The sequence below is a fragment of the Camelina sativa genome, chromosome 14 (assembly GCF_030686135.1).
Source record: "Camelina sativa cultivar CO46 ecotype springtype chromosome 14, ASM3068613v1".
Lineage (NCBI taxonomy): Eukaryota > Viridiplantae > Streptophyta > Magnoliopsida > Brassicales > Brassicaceae > Camelina > Camelina sativa.
In genome coordinates, this window is record NC_141893.1 from 1,925,020 (window position 1) to 1,939,020 (window position 14,001).

The 14,001-nt window shown below is 43.2% G+C and overlaps 1 protein-coding gene across 1 annotated transcript; it reads right to left on the minus strand.

The window, feature by feature from the left end:
• Nucleotides 1-427: 427 nt before the first annotated feature.
• LOC104739045 (ATP-dependent helicase rhp16) lies at nt 428-5,358 on the minus strand. The gene is made up of 16 exons (XM_010459285.3): nt 5,223-5,358; nt 4,792-4,884; nt 3,701-4,659; nt 3,263-3,385; nt 3,105-3,178; nt 2,922-2,985; nt 2,674-2,820; nt 2,393-2,478; nt 2,223-2,292; nt 2,004-2,126; nt 1,602-1,832; nt 1,357-1,461; nt 1,109-1,261; nt 930-1,018; nt 765-845; nt 428-676 (listed from the first exon to the last, which is right to left on the minus strand). Exons 1-16 carry the CDS (start codon nt 5,254-5,256, stop codon nt 604-606), a joined length of 2,505 nt encoding a protein of 834 aa, XP_010457587.1. The 5' UTR covers nt 5,257-5,358; the 3' UTR covers nt 428-603.
• Nucleotides 5,359-14,001: the final 8,643 nt, after the last annotated feature.

Sequence of the window (14,001 nt, forward strand, 5' to 3'; positions counted from 1 at the left end):
AGTTAGGTGGAAGGAGTGAGAACTATGATAATACGAATACCAAGGAAGTATTTTTGTGGAGACAGTGTAATGATTTTAACTTGTGGGGAAAGTGAGAAATGAAGGCAACAAAAAGATGCCCAATTGGTTTGTTGGTTGGTTAGTTGGTCATTTTTAGGGTTTAGGCAAACTGAAAAGATTCCGTTCGAATCTTTGTTAAGGATTCGCATTTTTCATTTTATTTTTTTGGGTAATTTGGTAAGCTTCTGTTAGGCCATTTTGATGATTCATTCATTATGCCTTCGCTTCCACACAAATCTCTAATTATCATATGATTAATAGTTGAAACCTAACTTGTTACTACTTAAACCCTCAATTGGTTTTTTAATTCATTTTACTTAATTTAATATCCACAAGAATCATCCAGATACACTTTCGTACAAGGGAGTAATCAAATCATAGATGTGTCGTCATCATCATCAAAAAAAATCTCTGAATGTAAGAAGTTTAAAAACGGGGTTAAGGTACACATAACATACTCATACGGTAATACCATACCATACTACACCCAGGCCAGATCTTTATGATCGATCATACAAAACCGTCTTAATCTATTATCTAAAGTTATGTTGTAAACAGAAACCTCATGTCTTCCTCTGTCAGCTTCCCTATGGCCTCCTGAGAGCCACCAACCGTCCTGTAATGAACAAAAATGTGTTCATAATAACCTTAGATAAATAGTTAAGGTTCCGGAAAAGAAAAAAGCTGAGAATCTTTTAACTAACCCTTCAAACACAAGTTCCTTCTTCTTCTGAAGTCTTAAAATCCTTTCCTCCACTGTGTTCTCTATTATGAATCTCACAATCCTGTAATTCACAAAATCACACATGTATCCAAAGATTGTTCTTGCCCACCAACAAACAGAGATTGAAGGAGAATTAAAGTGTAACCTTATTGGCTTGTACTGTCCGATCCTATGAATTCTGTCTTGTGCTTGCCTCTCAACCGCTGGGTTCCACCAGGGGTCCATCATAAAAACCTAACAGAATTGATCCACAAACAACCAATGTAAGAACATGTTTTGCATACACATACATTGCTTTCCAGAGTTGCTAAACTATACACTTACATGTGAAGCAACAGTTAAATTAAGAGCAACCCCTCCCGCTTTCAAGCTCATTAAGAAAACTCTGCAATCTGGGTCGTCTTTGAATTTGTTGATAGCAGTATCTCTAGCTGCCATGGTCATGCTTCCCACCAGTTGAACACAACTAACGCCACACTGTGTTGTAAACAAACGTCATTTTCTGCATGATTCATTCTGATTCTAAACAATGTTAAAAAGTAGTGGCCTAGTGACCTTGCTCCTAAGATTACCTTCCCCAGGGTATAATTTATAAGGTCCAAAAATGATGTGAATTGGCTGAAAACTATTGCTTTGGCAGACCCGTCTCTTTCAACCATGAATCTGATTTCCTCTCTCTGCATACAAATATTCAAACATCATAACAATTCACAAATGGTTAGAAAAAGGAAGAAAAACGCTCAAAACTACAAAGAAACTTAGAAGGATACTGTTCGGGAAAGAGACAGAACAGATGTAGAAACTTGAGAGCACATACCAAAGCCTCAATCTTTGTACTTGTTTGAAAATCATTGAGCTTTATCCGATTTAAAATGCTTGAGGCTCTAAATCCTTTAAGTGTTGTCTTGCTTGCCTGATGCTCTGTGTCAGCTTTGGTAGTCCAATCCACAGTCAGTAGTTTCGAGCATGTTGGGCAGGTGACTTTTCCCAGGGACGTAGAAAAACCAATCAAACAAGCTTTACAGAACACATGTGCACAAGACGTCACCTTCAAAGTAGAAGAAACAAAGAAGGATATCAAACGAAAAAGTCCAACAATAGTAGTAATCTGATGATTCTTGAACGAAGTGTAAAATGAAAGCAGCTGTTTCCAGACAGGTACTGAGAAACCAGAGTCGATATATTATGAAATAGCAATGGATTGACTTGGAGCGCTTACAACATAGTCCTCGGCCGGGTCGTGGCAGAGACCGCATTCTTGCTCAGTTTTGTTCTCATCAAGCAAGTTAGCGTTAGCACCACTAGAATTGGAATACACCACAAGGTATGGATGATCAACAGCCTGAAAAAATTGAAGACAAAATACATCACAAACCTACATATCTATAAAATACTAGTGCATTGGCTGTTTAGTTGAACCAAAAGACTGTAGATGCACCTGTCTCAAACGAGTGAGAAGATCAAATATATGTGCATAATTATTCATCAATGTACCAGCCTGAATATACCTGCAAACAAAAATGTACATGGCATGGTCAATAATAAAGTTCTGTTATACAAACCAAGGAGCAGAAACCAGTAGAAGCCCATTGAATATAAGTAACTTACGTATTAAATTCCGCCTGGCTGTCTTTGTATAGAGATTCATAGTAATCAGCCTCTTTTACATCTAGTGCATCCCGCCTCAAAGAAATCTACAAGAAGTCAAATTTAAAAGTTGAGCTAAAGCTTTGTTTAGTGATTCTTAATAATCAGAATCATTTACATTCAGTGCATCACACCTGAAAGAATTCTATAAGAAGCCAAATTTATATGTAGAGATAAATAAAGCTTGCACGCAACTATACAAAACTTCATTTACATCAAACAAGGGAGAGAAAGGAACATACGATTCGAGGAGGAAGAGCAAGATCAGCTGCCCGACCCAATTTAGTACGTCTTAAAAGTATGTCTTTCAGGACTTTGTGTTTAAGCAATATCATGGCTCGCTTTCCCATTCCAATGCTTCCATGTAAAGTTACTGGTTTGGCCACATACTAGCAAGAATAGAAAGAAAAAAACAGAAGGACAACATATAAAATGGTGATCCTTCTTTAAAAAAATAGGTAATATAAGAAACGTGACACCTCAAACTTACCTTGTTCCACCAACAGAAATGTCGAACTGTATTATGAGGACAGCTAGGACAGGTTTGATGTGCCCTGCAATCACCCCCAAAGGCAGATGACAAAGAAAATTGAATAGCATATATAGTTATGAACTATGAAACAGAACTATGAGAAAGGAGAAAATAATTAGAAGTTGAGAGTGAAAGAATTACATGTAATCAAGAATTCTACAGTCACAATCCTTGCAAAAGTAATATGAGTATGGGAGAATTTGCAAGAAGCGAATCTGGGACAAACAAAATAGTCACATCAACCAAATTAACTATAATCTTCAAGTGCTATAAGCAAACTTGAGGAAAGATTGACTAACCAGGGAGTAAAGCTCTCCAACACGATTCTGAAGAGGGGTACCGCTCAGAGCCCATCTGTAGGTAGCCTCCAAAGCAAAAACAGCTCTTGCTGTGTTGCTACGTCTTTCTTTAATGTAATGAGCCTGGTGTGACAAAATGTAGATTAAAATTAATCAAGGTCAGATCCATAATTCCACCCACTTAAGGCCAAAAAGATAATATGATCATGTCGAGCAGACTCAAAAGATATGTAGATTATAGCACTGATTATAATTATTTTTTGGCAAACTTAGGTTTCTGAAGATGAGTTTACAGTGAGCTCTCCTGCTGTGGTTTCCTATCCCACAACAGGCATGAAAGGCACCGTACCCTTACATGCCTGAATTTTAATGCAAAGTGTGCCAAAAAATTAAGCAACAAAAGGTTAACACCAACAAACAGCGGGTCTTGGTACTGACCTCGTCTAAAATGATCCTATTCCACTTGATAGAGTGCAAAAGAGACTTCTCTCTGTCATCTGAACCTAAGTCATCTTCTTCTACTGTTTGTTTGGACTTCTTCTTAGATTTCTTCAGATTTTTTTCTTTTACTGCATCAGCCTCCTTTCCTTGCTTTGAATATGAAGCTGTAGACTTCTTACTTTTCTGCTTAGATTGTTTGGCCGTTCTGACAGCCAAAGGTCCACAAAAATACCGCAGGTGGATCGAAAGCTTCTTTGGATAAAATAACTTGCTGCAATATGCACACTGCACCCTGGGCGGCATCATATGTCTCCTATATTCACTTTCAACAGTGGAATATGTTGTGAGAACAAAGTCGTAGTTCATGAATTCTTTAAAATTCTTCTCTCTCTTCGCCCCATGGTATACAAGAACCTTGGTGCTTCCTGGGGATGTAAACCGAACAATCTCATTTAACCACTGGGAAACAGCAACGAGAGGACAAAGTACAAGGGTGCACCCCACAGCTTCCCCAAATTGTGCCCTGTCAACTTCTCGTCTGGCAAGAACAAGAGAGATGGCTTGTATTGTTTTTCCCATTCCCATCTCATCCGCGAGAATGCCTCCTCTAACTGATAGTTCCTGTTTTGATGCCCAAGCCAAAAATTCTTTTTGGTACCTTAATAGCGGCATAATCAAATCTGAAGGGGCCTCAGCAGTTTCAGCAATCACAGCATTCTGCTGATCCAAATTAACATCCTCTGTCATATGTTCATCAATCCATCTCTTTTGATCCTTTTCCCATATCTCCCACAGTAACACATCTTTCTCTCTGCTCGGACCAGGTTTTTTCCTTTTAGTGCTTGCTCTTCGTAAATTAACATTTGCCAAAGGTACAGGGGCAAGAACAGGTACAGGGACTGGTAAATCATCATTATCACCAACATCTTCTTCCTCCTCCTCCACCTCCTCGTCACCTATGTTCAAATATCAATGTAAACTATGAATATATAACAGAAACTGTTCAATCAATGACACTTGAAAAGCAGACAAACATTAACGAAGATGCATAAACTTTAACTACGTTTAGCAAAGCAACGAAACGGTACCTTGAAATTCAGGGTCGACTAAATCGTCATCTGAAGGTATAGTAAAAGGTTCTTCATCAGAGTTCAAGCCAACTTCTTTCTCGAGATCCACAACTAGTTCAGAAGAAAGAAAAGATTAACAATTTATCACCGGACAGTATCAAGGCCTTCAAAGTTTCAATTTTTACTGAAAAGTCCCAGTTTTTTTTTTTTTTAATTGCATATTGTGTTGAGCAAAAAAATTTAATCTTTTCACAATAACGAAATTGCGTAACACATCAAGCAATAAAAACACGAACTTTAATCAATTTCACGGAGATCATCGAGTACAATACCAAAAAAATTCAACTAATTGAAGTACAGATCGAGCCGAAACACAGACACTAGTTCCACTAATACAATGGGAAGGAGTAAACCCAAGAATCAATAGAGCGAAATCAGAAAAAGGGTACCTTCAATCGCCTTGTTGCGGGGTCGTAGCTCCATCTCTCACTCTCTCTCTCCCCAGAATTCGCAAAGTCGATGAAAGAGGAAGAAGAAAAGAAAAAGTGAAATTAGGTTTTTATCTTTCCGTTTTATATTAAGAGAGAGGGAGAGAGATAGTTTAGTGGTCGATAACGGCGGGAAACACAACATTATTCACACGTGTTCACTTCCTACCGGTTCGATTAGTAAATTGTGATGTCATAATTTAGAAAACAAAATCTTCTAACTTAAAAGATTTTGTTTCATTTTTGTGTTTTTTTCTTTTTTTTTTTCTTTTTGGATAAGAGATTTTGCATTAAATGAGGGCTACGAAATTGGAAAAGTTATGCTAAATGGAAAATTACCGCCTATGTTTTATAGACACGATTATAAATAATTTATGTTTATTTTTCTTTGCAAACATTATTATTATTTATATAAAAGGTATTAATTAAATTTATCCAATAAAAGTCTTAAATCGACAAAAGACCCCCGTACACAATTTTTTTATTTATTTTGCTTTGTAAAAAGCACAACCCGTGGAGAAAGGTGTTCAACGTTGATCATTGCTCCAAACTCCAAAGGGACTCTTCTTCTCTCTTCAAGTGATAAATTTTTTGATGTACATGTGTGTGTGTGTTAAAAACGTTGGAACTTGGAAGTGACCATGAGATTGTTATTATGTGTGTTATTAAGTCCTTTAAGGATTATGCAAGTTTCAAGAGTCAACATTGGAAATAGACACTATAGGTTAACGTTGTCGCATCGTTAGAGACGCTAGCAATAGCAAAAGCATTATTAATTGTCTTAATGTTACCACATCGTCGATTCTTTATTGAATTATTTCTAGTCTTCTACTAGATCTTAGAATTTCTACAGATACATACATAAATATGGATGTAATGATGTATAATGAACAGATTCCGGATTGAACACATCCAAATTACATACACAAACCGAAAACATAAATGCATGTTATAGAAGGCGTTCTAATCGGAACAATATTTAGTTTTAATATTTTTCTTTCTGTGATATGTGGAATACATATGGAGTTGTTAATCAAGTATCAGTTAATACTAGCAAGAGAGATGTTATTCCAAGTAAAAAGTATTATGTAAAATTGAACCTGAGTTTATATAATCGACCAAAAAAAACTGAGTTTAATTTGATTAAAAGTTAAAACATAGAGTATGCAATAACAGTATTAAACAAAGAGATTGAAGTTGTGAAAAGGGGAACTGGTGATCTTTTACTTGCCTCAAACAATGAGCTTCTTCCTTCTTTTTTCTTCGAAGCAATCGAAAGAAAATAAATATCGATTGGATCAAACTCGAAACCAATCCTGATATATATAAATAATCCATATCATTGATCATTTTCTCATCAATCATCTCGGAACATAAAATCAGTTGATCGATATATGTTTCCTTTTTCTTCGACCTTTGATCCTGAAGATGTTAGTTAACAAACATGTATTAATTCCAAGCACACATGCACATGTATATATGTATATATATGTACGGAGCGTGGAGTATAAATACGAACAATATCTGCTGAGTATGATAAAGATTAGACGAAACGAGAGACTGTTTGTACTGGGGATTGCACAACACTAAATAAATATCGATTTTAGAGGGAAAGAGTGAAGTTTGTTCTTTATTAACGATAGGAATGCGAGGTCGTCACTAAAACGAGTCAAGATCGTGCTCGTCAGTTCACAGGAGAACTAACGAGTGAGTCACGACGAGCTCGGAAGCTAACAGAAAATTATACAGAGAATAACAAGAGTTTTTAGACGCAAAGTATTGCTCTCGGGGTATTGTACGCGAGTCCTCCCCCTTTCTCCAGTGAGTACTGTTTCTTTATATAGTGGACTGTAGACCGAGGGTCTTCTAGGGTTCCCATCGTGAATTCCCGAGATTGCCCTTTACGGATTATCAATGATTTGCATCCATTTTGGTCGGGCCGAAATCACAGAATTCGTCTTGTTGGGTCGAGTGGCATATTGGGGCGCAGCCCATGTCCAACAATAGTCCCCCCCTTAGTCCGGAGAGCGTCGGTTTTTCTGCGATCGGCGGACATGCTTGATTTATTTGTGATATGCCTGCTCGGCGCAGATCGTCTCGGATCGCTTCTGGGAAATGAAATTGCTACAGTGATTCTTCTACAATCTCTTCTGTAACTTCTTCTGAAATTTCTTCTGTAATTTCCAGACTCATTTTTCGAGAGGCACTGGGAAAAATCCTTTGGTCTTTACTTTGAATGCGGTTTTCAATGATATCCCCGAAAAAGAGAAGAGGGTCGCGGATTGAGATGATGGATTTGACAGTAATTTTTCCATTTTATTTACTTATTTATGCACCTTCTTCCTTTCCAATTTCTTCACTTGCTCCTTCCCCTTCATAAAAGGTAATTTCTTCTCTCTCTCATTTATTACTTTCATGCTTTTACTTCTTTCTCTCTGTACTTTTCTCTATTTTCGATTGCACCCACTCTAGACCTAGCTCGGCCGCCGTTTTCGTTGTTGGGTTTCTCGTGGTCACCGATGATCGCTTCAGATCGGCAGGCGCTCGTTGATGCTTGTAATTCAGAGTTCGGCGGCGACGATGAGACGATCGGCGAGCACTCTGAATTCGGATGCCGCGAGATTGATGAGTCAAGAGAGAGAGAGGTTGATAGGTTGGTTGAGATCGGCGGTTGTGCTTGGCCTAGCATGAAAGCAGGTGCGTCGGAAATCAGTGGGCGGAGACCGACGGAATTTGATGAGGAGATCAGCTTGGATTCGGGCGAGATCGGGACTGCTGCTAATGTTGCGGTCGGCTCGGATCTGAGGGGGGACGCGCTTGTCATGAGGAGAGCCGAGGTCGACGAAAGATTCGGGATCGGCGTCACCGAGCTCGGCACGAGGAGCACCGAGGTCGACGGAGGATTCAAGATCGGCGTCGCCGAGCTCGGCACGAGGAGAGCCGAGGTCGACGAAGGATTCGGGATCGGCATCGCCGAGCTCGGTATGAGGAGGACCGAGGTCGACGAAGGATTTGGGATCGGCATCGCCGAGCTCGGCGCGAGGAGAACCGAGGTCGACGAAGGATTTGGGACCGGCATCGCCGAGCTTGGCATTGGATTTGTTGGCTTGAATGTAGATCCATTATGTGGTAGCGAGCTCGGTAGTGGCGAAGTCGGAGGTCGTCGCGCAGAGTTTGCTGAGGCGAGATCAGCGAGACCGATGGTCGGTTCTGTTTTTGCGATCGGCTCTCAGCAGGTCGACATTCGTCGAGTACGGATCGTCAATTCGGGGTTTTCGGGGTCGGCAAGGCCCGATGCGGTTCTTTGCGATGGTGAAGACGACGCTGGTTCCGATGATGGTGATGCCGATCTGATGATGGGAGGTCGGCTTGAGACAAGGTCCGGGAATGCGGTTGAGATTGGCAGGTCCGCCGCTCTTGAAGGTGGTGTCGAGAATTTCGGGACTGCCTCCCTGAGGATCAAAGTGCGGCATAACGAGGTTTGCAATGACGACGAGCTCGGCGTCGACGAGCCCGTGATTAAAGAGTATCGAACCGATGAATTCGGCCATGGTAATGAACTTAGGAGTGATGAGCTCGGCATCGATGAACTCGTCACTGGTTCTGATTTCTCGCGCTGCAGACCGACATCCAGGAGGGACGAAAGATCTCGGCCGCAGGTCCCAATACACGCGCGTGGTAAAACTCTTGCGGGGATCCGACGCACTTTCACGAGGGAATCTGGTATCGGCTATAAGAATGCTTCCGATGACGTTGGTGTTGACATTGGAGCAGAGTGTGGAGATTTTGATAGTTTGACTAACGACTACGATTTCGCTGATATTCTCGAATTCAGCGAAGATAGCGACAGTGGTTCCGGTGGGAGTCCTATGGTCGTTGTCCCGGCCGAGGATACTGGTCCTCGTTCAGCTGTTTTGGGTCTTAGTGCTGCATCGATTGGTGCCAGTCTTTCAGCCGGTCCGGCAGATCACGGTTCTTCGTTGTGCACATCAGATACCATTGCCGAGATGATGCGGTGGTGTAAGATGCCCGAGGGTTTGGTTTTTCGAGTTCCTGAACCCCACGAGCGTCCTTGGACGCCTCCAGCGGGTTTTATTGCCCTCTATGAGCATTATTTTACTGATTGCGGTCTTTGGTTTCCTCTGCCGGAGTTTTTGACGTGTTACTGCGCGAGGCGCAAGATAGCTATCTCCCAGCTTTATGTGGGAGGTATTCGCAACGCAGCTGGTTTGGCGATACTGGGTACCGATTGTGGCGTAGAGGTTGATGTACATTTCCTTGAGGAGGCTACCAGGTTTACGAAAGTTAGAGGTAGTCCGGGGTACTTTTATACTAGTGCTAAATCGGGTTATCAGATCGTCACCGGAGCTGAGAAGAAGATTCGTCATTGGCAGCGTTATTTTTTCTTTGTCAAGCTAGATGAGACCTCGGTTGACAACCTCGATATGTTTTACGCTACTGAGTGGAATATGGTTCCCGGTAGCTTTGCTGTTTCTTATCCTTACTTGTTGATTTTCTTTGATTGGCTTCTAACACTTATCTTGTTTTTGTTGTTGCTTGCAGAGCCTGTCGTTCGCTTGCGTGCTCATCCTCCAGGTTTTTTCGACAATCTCAGGAAGATCAGAGCGAGAGGGGCGATTGATTGGCCTTCGATTACTCAGAGATCTCGTGAGTTTCATGCTTATTCTGTTGTATCGATTGTTGCTCTCCTCGGTGGTTATTGGGTCGTCACACTTTTGTTTTCCTTTTTAGGTCTACCGTGCTTAGGGATGGGAAAAGTTAACACTCGACTTCCTCGATACGCCGATCAGTTCAAGAAGGCCGTTGATGCTGGGTCTTCTTCGCGCGCTGCCGACACTGAAGTCGTTGACCCGTCAGCCGACGGAGATGTCGATCTGCGAGTTGCAGGAGATTTGAGATCGGCGGAGGTAGCCGCTACCCGCGCCGACAAAAGGACTGCCAAGGTTCCTGCTGTCGTTCCGCATGCGCAGAAGTCGCGTGGTGAGGCTTCTGATGCCCTAGCGATCGTCGCCGCTGATTCTGGACGTCCTACTCCATCGAGGAAGAGAGCTTCTCATGGTGAGGTGGTTGCTCCCGATCCCGAATCGTCCAAGAGATCTAGGAGGGATGGCATACCGCGCGACACCACTGAGATTGATAATTCGTTCTCCTTTTCTTACAAGACAAAGGATGAGTTGTTTATCAACAACGCTACTGCTTGTGGCGAGCTTGCTAGCAAGGTTCGCGGCTCCTTCGACCCGCTTCCCTCTGTGGGTTCTCTCTATGATCCCGAGCTGTATCGGTCGTGGGCTCGGAAACACTTCCAGGTTGGTATTTCTCTTTATGTTCTTGATTTCCTTTTCCCAATTATTATCTTGATTCTTTATTTCTTGTGTTTCAGGATGGTGGTGGCGTGAAACGTATGGTCGTCTCGTACGAGCGTCGCATTGCCGAGCTGGAGAAGCAACTTGCTGATTCTCGTACCTCTGAACCATCGAGGAGATCGGCTGAGGAGCTTCGTCAGGATCTCGATAAAGAGCGAGGGGTTTCTGCTGTTCTTACGAAGCAAACTGCCGGTTTCAGGAAGCAAGTGGCCGATCTCAAGGCTTCTCTTAACGCTTCCCGCTCTCGTCTTGAGCAGTTTGAGGTTGATCACGCGTTTCAGAAGGCGCAGTTGCAAGCAGAGCGGCATGGCATCGATGTCGAGGTTGCCGACTACAAGTCTCATATTGAGAGGATGAGGAGGCATATTATTGACAACAGAGCGGCGCAGGAGTCTCTTCTGACTTTGAGCCAGGTGAGCGGCACCTATGATTGTCTTCAGGAGCTGGTGAAGAGTGGTACGGTCATTCCGTCGAAGACTTTGCTCGGCTTGGAGGCTGACGTGAAGATGTGGGAGGACAAGGTTCTTGGTTTCGATATTGTCGATGTTTTGGACAGCGACCTCGAGGCTCTTCCAGAGACCGCGATCGTTCCTACGAACCTTCAGGTGGCGGAGGTTCCCGTGGTTGTAGGAGAGGAGGTCGTCATGGCAGGGGCACCTGCGGGCTCGGGCGCTCAGGTTGCTGCCGAGCAGTGACTTGCTTTTGTCTTGTTTTATTAGAACCTATTCCCGTTTTGTAGCGGATGTTGGGCCGTTTAGGCGATGTACTTTTCCTTTTTGGAACTTTGCTATGTTTTATCCTCTCGTTTTTTGACATGCGTTGATCGTTTGATGGATGTGGTCTTCGAGGGTCACTGTATTGGCCACTTCACCTTGAAAATTGTATCTTTTGTTCTATAAATTGTTCCTCAAATGCTCGTTTCTTGCTATTCCGCTTTTCCAACCATTTCTCTATTTTTTTTTTTAAGAAGAAAAAGAAAATCACTCTTTCATTTTTGAGCGGTTTGAGGTTGGCATTATGCCTGTAACCACGAGAGCGGCCTGGCTAAGGAGAGCGCGAGGGCGGCTTGCTGCGAGATCGGATGATTTAATTCGTTCCGAGCTCGAGTTTTATCGTGCTTGGATCCAGAGGTTGAGAGCCTACACTCTAGCTTTGCGCCGTAAGTTCGAGCTATGCTTCCAGTTTGATCGTGTGGATGGGACTGTTGCGTATCTCGAAACTATGATCGAAGAGGGGTTCTTCGTTCCGAAATGGAGATGGGATCGTTTGCTCGAGGAGCGTTCTCGTCGTGAAGCGGCAGTGATTGCAGTGGAGATTCCTGATCTCGAAGAGGGTGATCTTGAACCTCTTAACACTAGACCTTTCGAAAGTAATGCGGAGATCGATGCTTGCCGAACTCGGATCGACGTATTGCGTCGTTACATTATTCAGCTAGAGTGCACAGACCATATCTTTGTTGAGGGCAACCGTGCTGAAGGAATCTGCACGTACCTTGAGAGCATGGCTGCTAGAGGTGTGGACGTTCCACTGGACACGTTGGAAGGTTTGCGTAACGATTGCCGAACTTTTCGGGAGACGGTCGATGAGCTCGAGTTCGATGTGCCCTCTAATGCTGATCTGGGGATAGATGATTGATCGTCTGTGCGCGATGCTTATGCCGAGCGTGGCTTTATGTTGCTTGTTTTATTTTGAATCTATGCCGAGCGTGGCCTTTTGTTAATTGTTATTTTGAACTTGTTCGCTCTTTGGTTATGGAATAAAATTGCGCTTTTCCTATCTTTGGTATCGAGTTGTACTTTACGGTGCAAGACGTCTCTTGGCTTATCCTATTACGTGTGTCGAATACCAAATGTTTAGGGTGGTAATCGAGATGAGCTCGTCATACCTTTTAGGTGCGGCCCTGGTGTCCGACTTACCCTGTGTTTGCCACGAGGTCGGCAAGAAAGTGCGAGTGAGAACCCGGCTTATACAAACTTAACCGCCTGCTAGCTGAATGCGATCTGGGTCGGCTTATTTTGTGCGGATTATTTCGCCGCTGCATCCATGAGGAACGCGTTTTAAATCGTTCCCTTGGCCAGAGGGTCGATGTAAGAGCTGGACATCTCGCTGAGACGGACTCGTTCGAGAGAGCTCGTTTTTGTTTTAAAGTTTTCAAACTTTTGTTTTTATTATTATTATTATTATTATTATTATTATTATTATTTTTTTTTTTTGGTATAGCTGTGCCTTCTGACGGGCTGCCTACGTACCCTTAGAAAGGGATCAAGCCATTCGTAGTTCGTATTACAGAAGTTGATCAAGCCATTTTTTTTTTTTTTTTTTTGACGATGCTTCGTCTTCTAGTGGTAATAATGTTTCAGGTTTCCGGAATTCCATGAACGGGGGATGGGGGTGCCATCCAAGGTGAGGAGCTCGTAGACGCCGGGAGTGACAACCTTGGAGATCAGGTATGGGCCTTCCCAGTGGGCGCCCATTTTACCGGCATTTAGCTCGACAGTGTTTTCAAAGACTTTCCTGAGGACGAGATCACCTTCATCGAAGTGGCGAGGCCTGACTTTCTTGTTATAGAACTTCGCCGCTTGTTGCTGATAGTTCTGGATTCGGGTGAGTGCTCTGCCGCGCTCCTCTTCGAGAGTATCTAGAGTATTGAGCATCATTTCTGTGTTCAGAGCAGGGTTATGGACGAGCATAGAGCGTCGCAGGGTTGGCACGCTAATTTCCTCTGGTGCAAGTGCCTCCATTCCGTACGCAAGGGAGAACGGGGTCCGTCCTGTAGATCGGCGGGGGGAGGTACGGTGCGACCATAAGACACCATCGAGCTCGTCAGCCCAGAGACCTTTCTTATCCTCAAGTCGTTTTTTGAGTCCGTCAATGATTGTCTTGTTGGTCGCCTCGGCTTGTCCATTTCCCTGCGGGTAGCGAGGAGTAGACTTGCTCAGGCGAATTCTCCATTTCGCGCAAAAGCCTTCGAATTGTAGTGAGGTAAACTGCGTGCCGTTGTCAGTGACGATCTCGTATGGGAGTCCGTGTCGACCTATAATGTTTTTCCATACGAACTTTTGGACTTGCTCAGTTCCGATTTTGGCAAAGGCTTCTGCTTCGACCCACTTAGTGAAATAATCCGTCATAATCAGGATGTATTTCTTCTGACGAGAAACGGGGAGTGGTCCGACGATATCCATTGCCCACCTCATGAAAGGGTATGGGGGCGTTGTTGTCCTTAGGAGCTCGGTCGGCGCGTGGATGATGGGAGCGTGGCGCTGACATTTTTCGCACTTTGCGACAAATTTCTCGCAATCATCGTTCATGGTAGGCCAATAATGACCATTGTTGCGTATGCGCATTGCGAGCGCGCG